At 36.4% G+C, this 16,707-nt stretch overlaps 3 protein-coding genes across 5 annotated transcripts in view; 2 read left to right on the forward strand and 1 right to left on the reverse strand.

The window, feature by feature from the left end:
- Positions 1–22: 22 nt before the first annotated feature.
- LPA19 (photosystem II 11 kDa protein-like protein) lies at positions 23–5,003 on the reverse strand. 3 transcript variants are annotated; one of them, XM_089145203.1, is made up of 4 exons: positions 4,899–5,003; positions 4,669–4,829; positions 3,745–4,163; positions 23–735 (listed from the first exon to the last, which is right to left on the reverse strand). In XM_089145203.1, exons 2-4 carry the CDS (start codon positions 4,745–4,747, stop codon positions 598–600), a joined length of 636 nt encoding a protein of 211 aa, XP_089001329.1. In that variant the 5' UTR covers positions 4,748–4,829; positions 4,899–5,003; the 3' UTR covers positions 23–597. The 3 variants fall into 3 exon arrangements, with proteins under 3 accessions (XP_089001329.1, XP_089001330.1, XP_089001331.1); XM_089145205.1 differs by lacking the exon at positions 23–735 and adding an exon at positions 1,051–1,417; XM_089145204.1 differs by lacking the exon at positions 4,899–5,003 and having other exon boundaries at positions 4,669–4,871.
- Positions 5,004–7,603: 2,600 nt separating this feature from the next.
- Positions 7,604–8,960, forward strand: LOC149025015 (uncharacterized). Its single transcript, XM_089143052.1, has 3 exons — positions 7,604–7,833; positions 7,994–8,217; positions 8,448–8,960. The coding sequence occupies exons 1-3, from the start codon at positions 7,672–7,674 to the stop codon at positions 8,887–8,889; spliced, it is 828 nt and encodes a 275-aa protein (XP_088999178.1). The 5' UTR covers positions 7,604–7,671; the 3' UTR covers positions 8,890–8,960.
- A 6,102-nt stretch (positions 8,961–15,062) lies between these two features.
- GRV2 (DNAJ heat shock N-terminal domain-containing protein) overlaps positions 15,063–16,707 on the forward strand; it is a 44,616-nt gene continuing 42,971 nt past the window's right edge. Inside the window, exon 1 of the mRNA XM_089145207.1 lies at positions 15,063–16,257. Within this exon, the coding sequence (XP_089001333.1) occupies positions 15,799–16,257 (459 nt within the window). The 5' untranslated portion in view covers positions 15,063–15,798. The remainder of the gene's footprint in view (positions 16,258–16,707) is intronic.

The following is a 16,707-nucleotide window of genomic DNA, read 5'->3' on the forward strand; positions in this document are numbered from 1 at the left end:
CTCTGCAGATCATTGGATTTTATTACATTTGGCTATGGAGGGTTCTAATGTCATTCCCTGAGGCCCTTGACCAGACTCTGGATCAAGTTATATTTTGCAGCCTGGCCAGCATTGGATACAACCATTATTCCAGCAATCGACCCGCGGCAAACAAGGGATGAGCTTAATAGGAAACGCATGATGGCCCTCTAATGACCTGATTTGATCTCAGCTCAGGTAAGGGGCAAAATCATGTATTAGTGAACATTGACTTACCGGTGATGCACGGGCATTGCCAGTGAAGTTAAAAACTGAGGGGGGGGGGGGGGAATGCGCGGGTTGGTTGGTGGTTTTGTGGAAAATATGCCACCCAAGTGAAGTTCTATACAACTCTGATTTGCACAAGTTCTCCATTTGGAGAGGGGAAAAGAACCATGTCCACTAATTGGAATTCAAAGCTTCCACCTTGAAGGGATAGCTTGATCGTAGTCTGATGATGACACCCTGTATATTTACCTTGAAAATAGATAGGAAACCGCAAAGAAAAATGAGCGATCAGAAAGATATTGTTGAATTGCAAACTGTACTAACATATTCAACAGGATTACAGTACTTGCATTACAAGTATGATTCTGCCATGTCTAGATCATTCAAAATTTTGGATTTCACCTCCTCGGAGAGAGATGCTGATGGACCTGCCTTTGAGTAGAAGCTGGCCAGCGATCTAATTGCTTTCTCAAGCACAATATAGGATTCCTGTAATTGCACAAACCATGTCAAATATTTGATGACAGACTATAAAGCTATATAGGTCCATACGCATGTCAAATTTTCAATATATTCATGTAGGATCAATACACTTCCACTGGGACTGTCTGGATTTTCAATAATGAAACTCCTCCATACTAGAACTCGTATGTGCTTTGTGGTACCCAATGTTCAAATGCAGTTGCCCTAACCTAGCTAGACCTTAATGACCTTATCTGGAAAGCTAAGCTGATGCAACCTGGTGTTCAGGTGCAAGAATACTGATAATTTTCCGAATGCAATATTTTAATTTAATTTATTTTTATTTGGATTGGAAGATTACATAGGAATTGTTTGGTAGTCTGAATATTTGATATATAAATATATCCTAGACCGTATGATAAATATGCTTGATTGTTTAGTTTCAAATTTATTTGAGTTTCTACTGTCATGTAAGAGTGTTCATTGTTCACACTTATATTGAGTAATACAATGGAATTTATAAAACTCTGAGTGGATTGAGTTTTGAGTTGATACTGTGATACGGTTTGGTGTGAGAGATTTCCCCTCTCCATCTCCCCCCTTCAATTCTTCTTTTCTTCTTCCTTTTTCTTCATGGTATAATTTCCATTCATCTTTCTTTGTTCCTCTTCTTCCATACCTGCTCTATTTACGGTTATCCTTTTCCACCCTTCTAATGTAGACAGCAATAGCAAGATTAATTAAACAAAAGAAGAATTCAGGCTATATGGGACAATACTGGTAGACCTGGGAGAAGGATATTTAAGTAGTAAAACTGTAAACAATAATATTTAAGTAGTAAAACTGTAAACAATAACAGGAAACAGGGTAACCGATTCACACTGGAATATGTACTAACAAGTGATTAAAACAATATTATAAATTATGTAAATCGAGTATCAACAATAAACATAAAGTAACCAAAATAAGGTTGAAACAGTAATTTATAAAGAAGCCAGAATTCAAAAATCAGGGATCGGGAACCCACAGTTAAAGCCGATCAAAATCGGGATCAGTGGCAACCCAACAGTAATAAAAGAGCCAGAATTCAAAAATCAGGGATCAAAGTGGTCAATCACTCAACAGTATGTAACATAAGCAGTAGCTTAAATATCAAAAAATAAAAAAAAAAAAAAAATTGGCTGAAAAGCTTAAATATCAAAGTTAACATAACAAGAAAGGTTAAAATAACAGCTAGAGGGAAGGAAAATGAAGACAGAAAAATCTCAAAATCAGATGATCAGAATTTAGGCAAACTTATACAGAGTTCACCAATAGAGATCCTGAATGTATGAACAAATCTTGAAGGAATCTAATGACTGGAATGTGTAACCACAAAAAACATATAACATGTGAAGTGTATGTCAAGCAGGAATTTGTACAAAAAACTCAAGGTCTGAACTAACTTGTTAATGGAAAAATTTAGAAGATATATTTCGACGGAACCAATTCAAGAATAAAAGCACAAGAACGTTTGAGTGGAGGAATTGACCAATAGAAACTGTAATGGTTTCAAATGAATCAACCACAAATCTACCTGGTAACACAAGGGTTTTCTTAATCAAGCACAAAAGATTTCTTCACACCATGAAGGGAAGAGAAGAGCTTCTCATTAATCAAATTTCACGTACAAATTTAGCCCCCCCCCCCAAAAAAAAAAAAAAAGAGAAAAAGAAGAAAGAAAAGAAAAGCACTTATATAGACTAAAACACTAACAAGGAAATGCCTAACCTGATCCTACATTAAACAAAGTAACCTAACCTAATTTGACTAGAAGTCTGGAATAGTAAAACAAAGAAGCAAACTAACTCAAAATGCAGTCAAACTTTAAATCCTAATATGCCAAAGACTTATATTGACACTAAAATAACTAAAGACAGATTTAAGAATTGAAATGGAAACTCATATTACTTAGCTAAACATAACCTACACTGATGTGGATAGTACTAACTCAAAACGACTTAAAAGATAAACCAAGTATAAGAAACTAAGAGCTAATAAAGCAAACGGCCAAAGATAGCCACAACGCCACTGTTTAGCACAATTGCATGCTGACATGCGGCATGCCTGCCAAGACTCTGATTACTCTAGCACCACCACCTATAAAATGTCTAATGGTGTTCTCCCCATTTTCAGGTTTTGGCTAATACCCTCTTCCAAGGCATGAAACTTTGCATAGTGTCACAAAACCTCTCCCTAATGGGAATCCTGTACCAATCTTACTACCAATGTCCATGAAAGAGCCTATACATTGAAACGAATAGATCAAAAGTCCAACAAGTATAAAACACAGCCCTGGAATTATTCCTAATAAAACAAGCCCATTTTTTGTGTGCTTTCCTGAATGCTATTGTGGTATTAAAGTTTGCAAAGATTTTCAAAATCCTCCTCAATCATTTTTTTTCATCTTTAATATTTCCAGCATAGCAGTGTCCAACTAAGTCAACCCAAAAACATCTCTGGTTTTAATTAACTGGCACACAGTCATCATCAAATTTCCAGAGATTTAAGGTGTCTCTAATCTTTATGATTTTTGGCTCATCCAAATGTGATTATTAAATTTATGAGGCATTATTCCTAAAAGTCTATTTATTTGTCATTTCTTTAGAACTCAAGATGTTTTATGGATTTGGTCATCTGTTTCTTAAATAAAAAATGGAAGACCTTTATGTTCTTGTAACATAGGATCCAGGGACTACTTGCTGGATTGGCATACTTGGCAACAAAAGGGTTCATGGACTATATTGCATTAAGTTCTTGAATGACAACTACCATATGTCAAGCAGACTCAAACATGGCAGTGGATAAATGATGGTAGGGAAGCCGCTTGGAGATGATTCAGACCTAGTGATACCTGTTACAGTTATTGTGCCACAACTGTTAAGACTGGTAAGTCACCCTTTCTTTACTTTCACGCCAGTCGACAAGTTCCAAAAAAAGTGTGATGCATTCTGCTAATTTTTAAGCAGATAAAAGGCCAAGCTAAGTAGGATTTACCTCTGCCATCACTTGTTGTTGACCCCTCCAATTATTTAAATACTCTCTGATTGATTCCTTTGCAGCATCTGCAGTCCTTCTAAATTTGGAAATATCCTTGGGATCTTCCTTCAATGACTCACGAAGAGTCTTCACAACTTCTCTAGCTGACTTCAAGTAGGCCTTAGGCAATACCTTCCCAGACTTTGTTTCTTCATTAGGATCAAACAAGGATTGAATAGCCCCAACAATGCCATTAGTTCCGTCATCCTTTTGATCTTTTGGGTCCTGATCCTCTGCTCTTGCTAATGGCGAGGTGAAACCAACATTAAGGGTCAAAATGGCAACCAAAGAAGCTCCACTACATATGAGAACAGGCCTTCTACTAAACAAGGTCTCTTGAAATGATGGAACTAAATGGTTTCCAACCCGCAATTTATCTGCTCCATTAAAACAAAACAGTCAACGAAAATGGCAGATATAGCTCGTTATTAGTAGCTTAACATAGTTTGGAGCACGAGTCACCATTAAACATTTAGGCTCAGTCCGGCTGCAATGGGTGATGGGATGGGAAGGGAAGTGAAATTTAATTTCAAAATGAAAACCAAAAGTTCTCTAATCATGATTGTATGACCTACGCAAATAGTTGACACAGGTAATTATAATTTTAAGACTTAATTCTGATTTTCCTCTTTAAATCAAAGAAACTTCACCAGTAAAATTTAGCAGTCAAATTTTGAGTTATAGTTAGCTAAAATAGTGTTAGGTAATGCTTACAAAGGTTGCTACTGTCAGTGTTTGATCTAAAATCACTTCACTTCAGTTTATTTCTTAGAAACATAGGGAACCCGAAACCCTCATTTATGTTTTCTGTAGTTGAATCTATAAACAACACTTCCATCTGCATTTTAAGGAACAAATACAGTAAAAGGAATGGTTACTTACAACGTGGGAGAGGTTTTGGAGGTCTCTCAATTGAGTTGGAAGATAAAGGGCAGAATTTCTTCACTGCAAAAACAGTCATCCTGGTTATCCAAACAAGAAACGCTCCAGAGATTATCTCCGGTCTCAACTCCAAAATGCTACCATAAGCGTTTTCAAATCACCTGCATCAGATATTGATAAGATAACTTTCTGATTAAAGACAGGTTGTGACAAAATAAGAAGTTTCGTACCAATAAGAATTGATCATTGCTCTTCTCCGTCGACCTTCAATAATTTTTATTTTAAAAAAAAAAATCACTAAAAAAGTCAGTTGCAGAGCGCGGCAGCGAAGTGGCAGTTGGGTCGGATAAGCTTTGACTTTACTCGGGTTGGATTTCATTGTTTTTCATTTTTTCATTTTTCGGTAGAAAACTTTGATTTTCCATTAGTAAATTAAAACAAAAATTACAAAAAAAATAAAAATAATGATTTTCGCCCCACTTTATAGTTTGTATAAAAATAAAAATAATGATTTTCCAAAACAGAAACTAAAAAATAGAAAAGGCTCACACGTCGACGCGTTTCTATCATCCGACGGCTATGATCTGCAGGTAAGCTGGTAGATGTAGATCACCATCGAAACATGGTGTCATAAGTCAAAACCCAAAACTAAAATCGAAGTCTTTTGACAGGGATTTTGCTTGGGAACGTTCAGGATTAAATGTATAATGTTTAATTAAATATTCACCGTGAATTATCAGCATGTGCAACAAAACTCTTTTTAAGTGGTACTGACTCGATTTAATGGCTTTAACTCGGACCGTGAATCAACTCGTTTCAAACCAAATAAACCAAAAATTAAATATTCTCTTTTCGTTTTTCTCTTCTCAATCGAGACGTAAGCGGGGAGATAAATAAATTGAGAAATAAAAAAATCCTTAACTAAAAGAATCCAAAGAGAAGATAAATAAATAGGAAAAAAAGAAGAGAGAGGAGATGGGAGAGAATAAATAGGGATTGAGGATTAGTTTTTAATTACCATGACATTTATACCCATTATTTTACTTTAAAAAAATTATTCTCTATATCGAGGAGGTCAAATAATGATATTTTACATGTGAGAAGAGAAAAAACTGAAAATTTTAAAGAAATTAATCAAATTTTTTTAAAAAACGGGGTCCAATGTAGTTACGCCTTTGGACGTAAGTAGTAATTACGTAAGTAGTAATTAATACCAAGTTAGAAATATTGAGAGTAACTTTGGAATACTATTTTAAACTAAGTAGAACGAGGACAGTTTATCTGATGTGTAACTTTGGTTCGCAATCAGCCGGACGATGAGGTGTTAAGATTTGATGAAGAGATTCCACAAAGCGGTTATTTTAGGTACCTTGGCTCAATCATAAATAAAAAAATGTGACATAACGATCTTGTCTAATCGACGTAATCCTTCAAAACTCAAATAATTATATAGGACCATAGTACCACCAACTATCATGTTTCTAGCAAAGTATTGGGTTGTTAAGAAGCATCGTATCAATAAACTTAATGGAACAACAATGAAATGCTAAGATGGATGAGTGGCAACACTAAGGAATACGAGGTAAGGAGTGATCATATTACAGTTGGACCGGGATTAACTCCACTAAATGATAAGCTACGACTCTACGAGAAATTCGATTGACGTGGTACAACCACCTTCACTGGAGGCCTTTAAATGCCCTATAAAGAAACAATTTATTTCAAATCAAAATAATTAGAAAAACTAAGGGCAGACCTAAGATAACCTTAAACATTGAATTTTTCAACTCAAAGCGCATTGAGGTTGTCTACCTCAAATTCTATGGTTATTATCTAAAGGTTAACCAATCAAAGCCCTTTGGCTCACGAGCTTAACATGTTACCAAGAGAATTGCTTCATCACCAATATTTATTTGCTAGGCAGCTAAGTAAATTACTGCAGATAACTCCCAGCAGTTACTAAGACCTTTTTGGGCAAAACTCAAGTAAACATAATTCAACAAATCTTTTTTCAAACTGTATGGGTGGGTTCTTGCTGATCAACCATAGTAAGACAGTGAAAATACAAAGAGTTTCAAATTTCATACATACTATAGTGATTGTTGTTTCTAAAAAGCATTACCCTCAAAGATCTACAACTTTTTATTCTTCACAACTTTTACATACCCAACTTCACAATGTAAAGGATAAACCTCTGAATTCATATTCAAATTCAAATCCACCGTACTTAAATCTATCATCGATTGATCTTATCTCCAACCGATCAAGAAGATGTTGAGTTATAGTTAAAGTATCAACAAGTTGTAAAGTTTGATTGTAAACAAGATATAATTCATATTCAAATAATATTAATATACATCTCTCACTCACAAAATTTAAATGTGAATTAGAATTCTTTCTCAAACGAAATTCTAACTCACTAATAATATTGCAAGTAGGCAACAAAAAATAATTTCTAACGACAACCTATCCAAGGAACATGGCTGAAACTTACAAACAAAGATTACCCAACTAGTATTACATACTCATAATTAGAATCCTAAATGGAAAGAATACTGAAAGCAGTAATACCAATGATTCTTGGGCTCCTAGTGAGAAGAAGAATAATATTTTAATATACTTACTATTATGTATGCTTCCATATAAAAATTAATTAAGCTCATGTTCCTGTTCCCAAGACAAAATTGACTGTTTTTTTTTTTTTTGGTAAAAACAAAATTGACTGTTAACCAACAAGAATTAGTGAAACAAAAGTAATTATTGTAAAAGTAGACTAGGATTTGGGATTATAAATAGCTATAATGGTCCTCCAATTTTTCAAATTCTTTTATTCTCCTCTCTCAATTTCTGTAGTTCTTTTTTATTTGGATTTTCTCCCAATATTTTCTAAATATTATATGCATTTAGGTCTTCTATTGTTTTTATTAGGGTTTTTGAGAAAACCCTAGATGGTCTAGGGTTTAACAGATCTGACATTGGGTTTTTCATCGTACAAGGATCACGATGGGAATCGATTACTACAAAGTCTTGGAGGTGAATAGGAACTCAACAATTGAGGATATGAAGAAATCTTACAGAAGATTAGGCATGCAATGGCATCCCGATAAGAATCCGGACAATGAAGAAGCAGAAACTAAATTTCGGGAGATTTCTAAAGCCTACTATGTAAGATATCTCATCTTCTTCATCTTTCTACTTCTTACTTTTTCTTTCTTCTTCTTCATAACAACAAAATGCAAGTTTCTGGTCTCTGCTAATCCTTGCATCTCATCCCTGGAACACATCAACTGATTTTTGAATAATCATATTTTTTCTATGGCTTCAGGTATTGAGTGATCCACAGAAGAAGGCATTTTATGATCAAAATGGAGAAGAATACTTTGCAGAATTCTTTAGGACCGGCGTTTTTCGATATAATGAGGGGATCAAAACAGGCAACTCCCAGAAGCCACCGCCTCTGGAACACTATCTTATATGCACCCTCGACGAGCTCTACACTGGGACAACAAGGAAAATGAAGATCTTGAGACAAGTGGTTGACGTTAGCGGGTATATGTTCTTAGCTCCTATAAAACATTTCTTTGATCATTACCGGCAATTCTTTTAAAGTTTAAACAAATGTTGAATCCTTTCTTTTTAATCATTCAAATCATTCAAATTCAGACTATTTATCCATCACACATTATTCTGCTTAGGATGCAAATCATGATATGATTACTAAGTATGGCCTGGGCTAATCTTTACTCATTTCCCTCTGGGTGAAAATTGATAAATTGCAGACTCCTAGTTCCAGAGCCAGAGATCTTCATAGTCACTGTGAAACCTGGATCGAAGAAAGGAACTAAAATCTCATATGCAAACAAAGGAAACGAGCTGCTGACAAATCGGTTAGCATCAGATCTTGTATTTGTGATTGATGAGAAGCCACATAATGTCTACCAAAGGAATGGCAATGACCTGATTGTCACCAAGACAATTACATTGACAGAAGCTCTTTTGGGAACCACTGTGAACCTTAAATCACTAGATGGTCGCGAACTGAATATTCCAGTGACAGATATTGTGAGCCCCGAGTATGAGCTTGTGATTCCAGATGAAGGAATGCCAAATTCAGAAGGAGGTAACAAGGGCAAGCTTTTTATTAAATTTAAAGTAAACTTCCCAACAAGAATGCTATCCCCTTATCAAAAGGAAATTTTTAAGAGTGCCCTAGGACAGTGATTACAAGGGTCATCTTTCTCAATGAACAAATTATATTAGTGACTTGCATTCTTCACTTCATTCCCATTTGTTTTTGGTCTGGACTGATCTGAGTATATCAATCAAATTAGTTAATTCATTCAATAATTGTAAAGTGGATGTCAAGTTTCTTTCCATTTTCAATGCGTAGTTTATGTTTTTATTTTCTTCATGTTCTATTTTGGTTCTGGGTGTTCACCCATGGGACTATCCTTAGTTGAGAAAGTACCTGACTGTTTTCTGTATGGGGAAGTCATATCTCATGCATTTTCCAACATTCTCCTATTTGAGCCTATCACTGGGATGTCAAACTGGGGAACTCATTGATCACAAGCCTGATTGCTGTCACCTAAATCACTGAGGCATACCATTCTAATCATGGTTTACCAAGAACCCCAGATTGTTTCATAATCGGTATTAAGGGATTTGGTGTTCAAAGAAAGATGGAACTGGTCTTTTTGTTCAAATTGAATCTCAAACTCTTAACTTCGAGCTTATAGAGTATTTAATTAAGGGCTTTAGGATGTGGATTGTGCACTGAGCCATTCCTGTAAATAAACTGCAAAGCCTCATTACTCGTGATGCAGAACACACAAGCAGCTACCAGTTGTCATTATGCATCCCAACCTCCAAGCGACCCCCCACCCCAACCCCAAGGCTGCGTTTGTTTGCTGGAATAAAGGTGGGGTGGTGGAGTTGGAAAATTCTTGAAAAAAGTGTAGATTTCTTATTTTTCCTTTAAATCCCAAAATGGTAGATTGTTTGGTTGTTTAGGGTGGGAAAGTGGGAGAATCAAGGAAACTTGTTTGCTGATGTGGCAGCCCAACTTTCCCACCCCATGCTATTTTAAAACCCTACATATTTGGTGGGACTTTGTGGGAAAGTTGGGAGAAGTAAAAGTGAGACCCACCCCTATCACTTTTTCATAAAACCCTTTCATTTCTTTCTCCCTCACCCCACTAGACATGGGACCCACATGTTTTTTTTCCCACCCCACATTTGCAAACAAACGCAGCCCAAATGAATCAAGAAACTAACATAAGAGTGGATAACCACCTTAGTGGTCTATTTTTTCTCTCATTGCAATGAAAGCATCCATATTACCAATTCCAAATTCTGAGATAAACCACATCTGAGTTAAGACACGATGCTAGAATTTGAAATTAACATTGATCATTGTATTCTTAAAATCCTTCTCATTAGGATGCCTTGAAGCAGGTCTGTTTTGGAGAACATATAACATCGATGCCCTTGCAATTTTCTCATTATAGTTCAGTCTGTCTGTTCAGTGCTCCGACCACAAAGCAATGGAGCTAATATATCAACATAAATACTTGTGATATTGGCTAAAATTTGCAGAAGAAATCATCACTATCAATTGATTGATTAGAAGGATTCCCATCAGTAAAACATAAAATGCCCATGCATGTTTCTACTTTACATTTATTACAAAAATTATAATTCAGGATCTCAGACGAGTTCATCTAAAAAGCATAAACATAAATGCCAAGATGCTATGAAACTAAGCAACAAACGATTCCGTTCCAGCTGGAAACTAAAAGTAGCCTCCACCAATCAAACAATTGTTTATTTTTTTGTTTTACCATAAAATGAAGGTTAAGCCATGACTTTATCCATGTCACAATCCCAAAGTAGACCAAATTATACAAAATTAGATAGCCGGCAAGACATGAACCTTCCGTAAAAAGATAACCTACAAATGAGATGATACCCATCTCAAATGATACTTCTATTACAGCTAGAGGAATCCTTGGATACACATAACAACACTTGAAAAGTGCCATGCGATGAAATTATAAGATTACTCCAACCTGACACAATGACACTCAAAAAGTACAATACATTGAAATCATAGTGTTGAAAAAGCACCTAATTGCAGTGGAAATAACACAAGAAAGAAAGAAAAGAAACAAGACACCTGATGTACTTGGTTCGGTCCAATGACCTACATCCAAGGATGAGTAGTGAACTCATCAATCTATGCAACAATCCAATAGCAAAGTAAGATTACAGCCCTAAGATCTTGAGGTAAGAACTCTATACATGGACAAGAGAGAAGATAACAAAACTAGAAACGACTACACCTGAATTTGTAGACAACCGTAGCTTAATCCCTCTTCCAGCGCAAATCCAAGAACACCACAGCTAGTGTCTTCACGCAACAATAGCAGATGCTATTCAACCACCATGAGAGCCAAACTCAAGAACAAGATGAAGAATGAAGAACTAGGGCATACAACCGAAACCAACACTCGCACAGAGAGAGCAAGAACCAGAGGAAAAATGAGAGAGGAGAGAGAGTGTACCGTGTGAAGTGAGTCGATAACCCTAAACCCCCAAATTACATAGTAACATACAAAAGGGCTGAAAAGACCAATCTGCCCTACTAACAAACACAAAAGACATACCATGTCCTAAGTATAAGTAAATGACAAAGATACCCCTGTTACATATACAACATTCTCCACCTTGACTCTGCTATTTTGACATTGTATAAACTTGAGAATCAACACAAACCCATCAAATAAATATAAAAATAAATGTAAAACAAACTATAAAGATAATAATTTTAACAAGTTTAAAGCAGACTTAAACTTATCAACATGTACTACTTTAGTCATAATATCTGTAAGGTTAATAGAAGTATCTATCTTACACACATCTAAGAAACCCTTAGCAATTATATCTCTAATAAAGTGCATTTTAAATCAACATGCTTTGTTCTTTCATGATACACATTGTTCTTAGCAAGACACAAAGCACTCTGGTAATCAAAATATACAAGAGAATGCAAGTCATGAAAACCAAGCTCCCTAGAAGCCCCTTAAGCCACATGCATTCCTTAATAGCCCCAGACAAGGCAATATACTCAGTTTCAGTGGTTGAAAGTGCCACCACATGTTGGAGGGTGGACTTCCAACTCACAAGATTCCCACCAATAGTAAACAAGTACCAAGTTATGGATCTTCTTTTATCCAAATCAGCTGCAAAATTAGAATCACAATACCCAATAATGCTAAGTTTATTAACACAAGAATTATCATGAACAAATCTATAAGATGTAGAATTTTTCAGATATCTTAACATGCAACCACATAACAACATCCCAATGTGAATCACAAGCCCTACTCATGTATCTACAAAGACCAACCGAATAAGCAATATCAGGTCTACAACAAGCCATTGAATACATGAGGCTACCTACACATTCTTGATATGGTCTATCAGTTACAGCAACATTATAATCCATTATAATCTTAAAATGAGTACCAAGAGGAGTATTAACAGTCCTAATATTATCATGTCCAAACTTATTTACAAGTTTATAAATATAACAAACTTGAGAAAAGGTCAAAACACCATTAGGCCTATTCCTATGAATACCAATGTCAAGAATTCTTTTAGTAGCCCTAAATCTTTCATTTCAAATTCAGATTTCAACATAGACTTAAGTTTACAAATATGAAATTTATCCTTTGATGCAATAAGCATGTCATCAACATAAAGTAAAAGATAAATGAAAGAATTAGTGCTAAACTCACAATCGATTCCTCACTTAAACAAAGAAACTTCCAAAAAATTTGAGTCAAATTTTGAGTTATAGTTAGCTAAAATCGTGTTAGGGCCTCATAAATCAGAGATTCAAATCGATCAGAACGAGAATTATACATGTTTGGTTGTAAAAATCCTAGATTCATGAAACTAAAATCACCTTACACAAAAAGTGAATCGAGAATCGGTAAGGGGTGAAACAGAGATCAAAAAGCTATATATTATACATCACAAAATCACATTGATCAAATAGTTTTAGGATGAATCAGATTTCTTCCAAAATCAAACATTAATTTTAAATTATGATTCCACAGGTTTGAAATCTCTGGATATTTGAAATCTGGAGACTCATGTAACCAAACAGGCCCTTAGGTAATGCTTACAAAGGTTGCTACTATCAGTATTTGATCTAAAATCACTTCACTTCAGTTTACTTATTTGAAACATAGGGAACCGGAAACCCGAAACCCGTCATTTATGTTTTCTGTAGTTGAATCTATAAACAACACTTCCATCTGCTTTTAAGGAACAAATGCAGTAAAAGGAATGGTTACTTACAACGTGGGAGAGGTTTTGGAGTTCTCTCAATTGAGTTGGAAGATAAAGAGCAAAATTTCTTCACTGCAAAAACAGTCATCCTGGTTATCCAAACAAGAAACGCTCCAGTGATCGATTATCTCCGGTCTCAACTCCAAAATGTTACCATAAGCATTTTCAAATCACCTGCATCAGATATTGATGAGATAACTTTCTGATTAAAGAGAGGTTGTGAGTTGTGACAAAATAAGAAGTTTCGTACCAATAAGAATTCATCAGAATTGAACATTATTCTTTCTCCTCCGTCGACCTGCAATAATTTTTATTTGAAAAATAAAAAACAAAATCACTAAAAAAAAGTCAGTTGCAGAGCGCGGTTAGCGAAGTGGCAGTTGGGTCGGATAAGCTTTGACCTTACTCGAGTTGGGTTTCTTTGTTTTTCATTTTTCATTTTTCGGTAGAAAACATTGCTTTTCTAATTTGATCAATTAAGTAGGGTTGGACTTCTTTTTTAGCTATCACAATTCTCCTCTGGTGAGTGTTAATAAAATCACGAACTTTTTGATGAACTATAAACTAATGTTGGATCTTCTAAGTACAATTTATTACATGCAGTGTACATTGTGTCGGAGTATATCGTCATGTTGTTGGGGGCGACACAATTCCCCCCCAGCAATACAAAATAAAAATAAAGTCGGCGACATATCGCCGACAATTGACGTGTCGTTCGATTTCTCCGACGCCAGCACCACCCACTACCCAGACTTGACCCATCCACTACCCCGACCGCACCGGTTTCCTCACCACTCGCTGTTGCCACCGCACCTCCCACGCCCACTCTTTAGTGGCAACAACACCCACAATGGCGCCACCAACCATAGTTTCTAGCATTGCCAGTACAAGCTCCCAAAGTTGCTCTAGCTACGCCACCACCGGTGGCGACCCCACCTCCAACCCCGGTTTGGTTAGCACTCCTCCACTTGCATTACCTCCTCCAGTGGTAGCTCTAACCACCCCTCTCGATGCTCCACCTCCTGCAGTTCCCCCTCCCACAATTCCTCCCCCAGCACCCGTTGCATCACTACCTGCATTTGTACCTATACCGGCACCAAGCAAGAAAAGAAGACGAAACACGCACTTGCGCTTGCTCTTTAGCTTTGATATATCGCCAAAAGTCGCCCAACATGTCGACCTATGTCAGGCATGTCGCCAAGCATCGACACGGCAACACAGGTCGACATGTCGAACCTTGATTACATGTAGGTCCCAATCATATTAATCACTGTTAATTATATTCAAAGTTAGGGACCAAAGTGTCTCTTATGTTATTTAATACATTGTGTTAATATATGATTTTAAAAATAGATAATTGATCATTAAGCGTTAATTATATGGCTAAACCAATATATATGTCTAATAAAAAAAATATATATTAAATAATCTAAATGGCATTTTGATTTTCATGTTTGAAATTTGAATATACTTAAGAAGAGTTAATGGAGTTAATTTGATTGGAATCCACACGTAATGTATTGTATTAAAGAAACCCAACATTCGTTTATGATCCATTACAATAATCCACGCATGGAAAACTCTAAAATATTTACCAAAAATAGCTATATTAAAACGAAAATTACAAAAAAAAAAAAAATGATGATCTCCCCACTCTGTAGTGGGACCAATATTAGGTCCATTTTTTATTCCTTGTAGATGTGTGACAAATGTCCCAACATCACATAAATGGTAAAAATTCATTTACAGATCACATAAATCAACTGACTGATGTGATCTGTAAATGAATTTTCACCTTTTAATGTAATGCTGGGACACTTGTCACACATCAGCAAGAAAATGGATGGTTCATTTCTTACAAGGAAATGGACCTGATAAATTTCTCTATGTAGTCTGTATAAAAACTTCCCGTTTCCAAAAAGAAACAAAAAATAGAAAAGGCTCACGCGTCGACGCGTTTCTGCCATCCGACGGCTAAGATGTGCTGGTAAGCTGCTAGATCACCATCGAAACGTGGGGTCATAACCCAAAACTAAAATCGAAGTCTTTGACAGACTGGTGATCATGCCAAACGAGACCTAAGCGGGCCTTCCACCAAGCTGGCCACCGTTTCGATTCTCTTTCTCTTCTCTTCCTTCACCGTTAAGACCTCCATCACAGTTCACACACTGTTGTTCATCGCTCGTTTTTGTTCTTTCATTCATCATTTTTACAATTTTCTCCTTTTATTTTCGGCAATTCATCACCGACCTATCTGACAGTTCCTACTCGGATCTGAACGATATAGCCAGAACAACTTTTTCTAAATTCGTTTCCCATTAGGTGTAGGTGGCTTTATTCCAAGTGCATTATTTTTCATTCAATTTGATGAAATTTGGATAGAAGAATCCTTATTGACCCTGTTAAGATCATAATTCTAAATGAGATAACCTTTTTTTTTTTTTGCGTTTTGTTCCTTATAATTTTCTCTGGAACATTGCGTTTCTTGTCAATTTATTGGGTTATTCTCACGGGCTCGACGATTCAAGGAAGCTGAGGGTAGCTTCTAGGGTTTTGAATGCATTAATGAAGAATTGGGCTTGTTTGTGGAGGTTTTGATATCTCAAGTGTCATCAGAAACTTGAAGTCTGGAGGAATTTACCAATTTTCGAAGCCCTGGGGGCTAATCAGTCTCGTCACAGCCCGGCAGCGGCTCCGACGGGCTTTGGGTTATGGTTCTTTTCCCGCCGTAATGCTCGTCAAACTCACTCTCTTGAATACCTTCCACAAATGGATTTTGTGAGCAGACACGCTTCTACTTCTGACCATCAGGCCTCATCCGGTGATTCTTCTTCGACACCTTCACCGGCTGCTGAAGAACTCGAGTACTTGGCGAGGTATTCGGTAGTGAAGCACTCGTGGCGAGGGCGGTACAAAAGAATTTTATGTATTTCTAATGCTGCGATCATCACTTTGGATCCTTCTACACTTTCTGTGACCAATTCATACGATGTCACCAATGACTATGAATCCGCAAGCCCGATTTTAGGACGAGATGAAAATGTTCAGGAGTTCGCGATCAGCGTCCGTACTGATGGTCGCGGAAAATTTAAAGCCATGAAGTTTTCCTCTAAATTTAGGGTAAGCATTTTGACTGAACTCCATCGGATAAGATGGAACCGCATCAGCTCTGTTGCAGAATTTCCTGTGCTTCACCTTAGGCGAAAGACTTCGGAGTGGATTCCTTTTGTAAGTATTTTCTTCTATTATTTTCGTTATGCGTCCGCTGGATGTGCTATATGATGACAATTCGTGTTTTCTCTTCAATTCTTTTTGTTGTTGATATTTCCTCAGCACCTTTATCACGCTGCCATTACAGCAGCATCTACAAATACTGCTGAGGGCATTTTCTCCCTGTACATGTTTATTGTGGACAGAACCCAATAACAACTAACAAGAATCATAAGTCGAGATGGGCTTTTTGTTTATGTCAGATAGCCCATCACAGCCTTGGGTCCAGTAATGCAATCTAGTTTTTTGAAATTTTCTTTCCTCTAAAAAAAGGGGAGTCTCTAATACATCCCAAATAGCCTGTGTCCCAAAAGCATAGTGTTTCCATCCTCAAAAGTTTATACAGCATATCAAAAGAATGAAACAATGTTACTAACTTGAGTATATAAAGGCAAAGGCTATCTGGTA

The sequence above is a fragment of the Hakea prostrata genome, chromosome 2, assembly GCF_041222555.1.
Source record: "Hakea prostrata isolate BN-2017 chromosome 2, UWA_Hpros_2, whole genome shotgun sequence".
Lineage (NCBI taxonomy): Eukaryota > Viridiplantae > Streptophyta > Magnoliopsida > Proteales > Proteaceae > Hakea > Hakea prostrata.

Excerpts from the sequence above, each read along its gene's own strand:
- LOC149025015 (XM_089143052.1), top strand. The coding sequence starts at position 7,672 with ATGGGAATCGATTACTACAAAGTCTTGGAGGTGAATAGGAACTCAACA. Across the intron at positions 7,834-7,993 it reads AGATTTCTAAAGCCTACTAT|GTATTGAGTGATCCACAGAA; the intron begins GTAAGATATCTC and ends CTATGGCTTCAG. Across the intron at positions 8,218-8,447 it reads CAAGTGGTTGACGTTAGCGG|ACTCCTAGTTCCAGAGCCAG; the intron begins GTATATGTTCTT and ends GATAAATTGCAG.
- LPA19 (XM_089145203.1), bottom strand. The coding sequence starts at position 4,747 with ATGACTGTTTTTGCAGTGAAGAAATTCTGCCCTTTATCTTCCAACTCA. Across the intron at positions 4,164-4,668 it reads TCCAAAACCTCTCCCACGTT|ATAAATTGCGGGTTGGAAAC; the intron begins GTAAGTAACCAT and ends TTAATGGAGCAG. Across the intron at positions 736-3,744 it reads AACAACAAGTGATGGCAGAG|GAATCCTATATTGTGCTTGA; the intron begins GTAAATCCTACT and ends GTGCAATTACAG.